We start from the raw sequence: 640 nt of genomic DNA, 5'->3' as shown, positions 1-640 counted from the left end.
TTTTAAAAAACATATTTTTAATTTTTTTTTTTTTTTTTTTTTTTTTTTACCCATCTTATTATTTTTTTTGGTTTTCCAACAGGCTTTAGTATGCAGTGCCTTTGTCCCAATTTACTGCGGGATCATTCCTCCAACATTTAGAGGAGTGGTGAGTGTTTTGTCTATTTGATTTTCTAGGAAAAGGATTAAACGCTAAACCCGGTATCATAAACTAGAGGGATTATGGTTATTTGCTCTCTTCTTTAATGCTAAACCTATTTGTAAAAGTCTGCTCTAACAAGACAGGGAACTGCTTTCAGGTAATGACCCTGGGAATCACACGGCCTTACCTGATCCTTCGACCCTGAGGGTATTCCAGAAGGCAGACTGGGGAAACTACTGAAGCTTCTGGTGTTTAGGAAGGATATGTAAAGAATAACCCATTTATATTCTGTATTAGGTCATATTTTTGGTATATTGATAGCTTTCCACTCCTAAGAAATGGTGTCTGCGTTTTTTGGTTCCTGATTTCAGAGTAGGAACATTTTCAGCAAAGTACATCTTGGAGATGAACAAAGGCAGACATGTCTGCTAATAGTGAAGCTTGGGTCTGCCCCCGGTCTCTTTACTGGTATTTAATGGAGAAATCCACTTTTTTATA

The 640-nt window shown here is 36.7% G+C and overlaps 1 protein-coding gene across 1 annotated transcript in view; it reads left to right on the top strand.

The window, feature by feature from the left end:
- The window catches only part of LOC108784582 (patatin-like phospholipase domain-containing protein 2), a 20,380-nt gene that overhangs the window by 11,860 nt on the left and 7,880 nt on the right, over positions 1-640 (top strand). The window contains exon 3 of the mRNA XM_018553432.1: positions 83-148. Coding sequence (XP_018408934.1) covers positions 83-148 — 66 coding nt within the window. The remainder of the gene's footprint in view (positions 1-82; positions 149-640) is intronic.

The sequence above is a fragment of the Nanorana parkeri genome, unplaced genomic scaffold, assembly GCF_000935625.1.
Source record: "Nanorana parkeri isolate BGI_ZX_2015 unplaced genomic scaffold, ASM93562v1 scaffold120, whole genome shotgun sequence".
Lineage (NCBI taxonomy): Eukaryota > Metazoa > Chordata > Amphibia > Anura > Dicroglossidae > Nanorana > Nanorana parkeri.
Note: the sequence above shows the minus strand (reverse complement) of the source record. Positions and strands in the feature narration are given on the sequence as shown.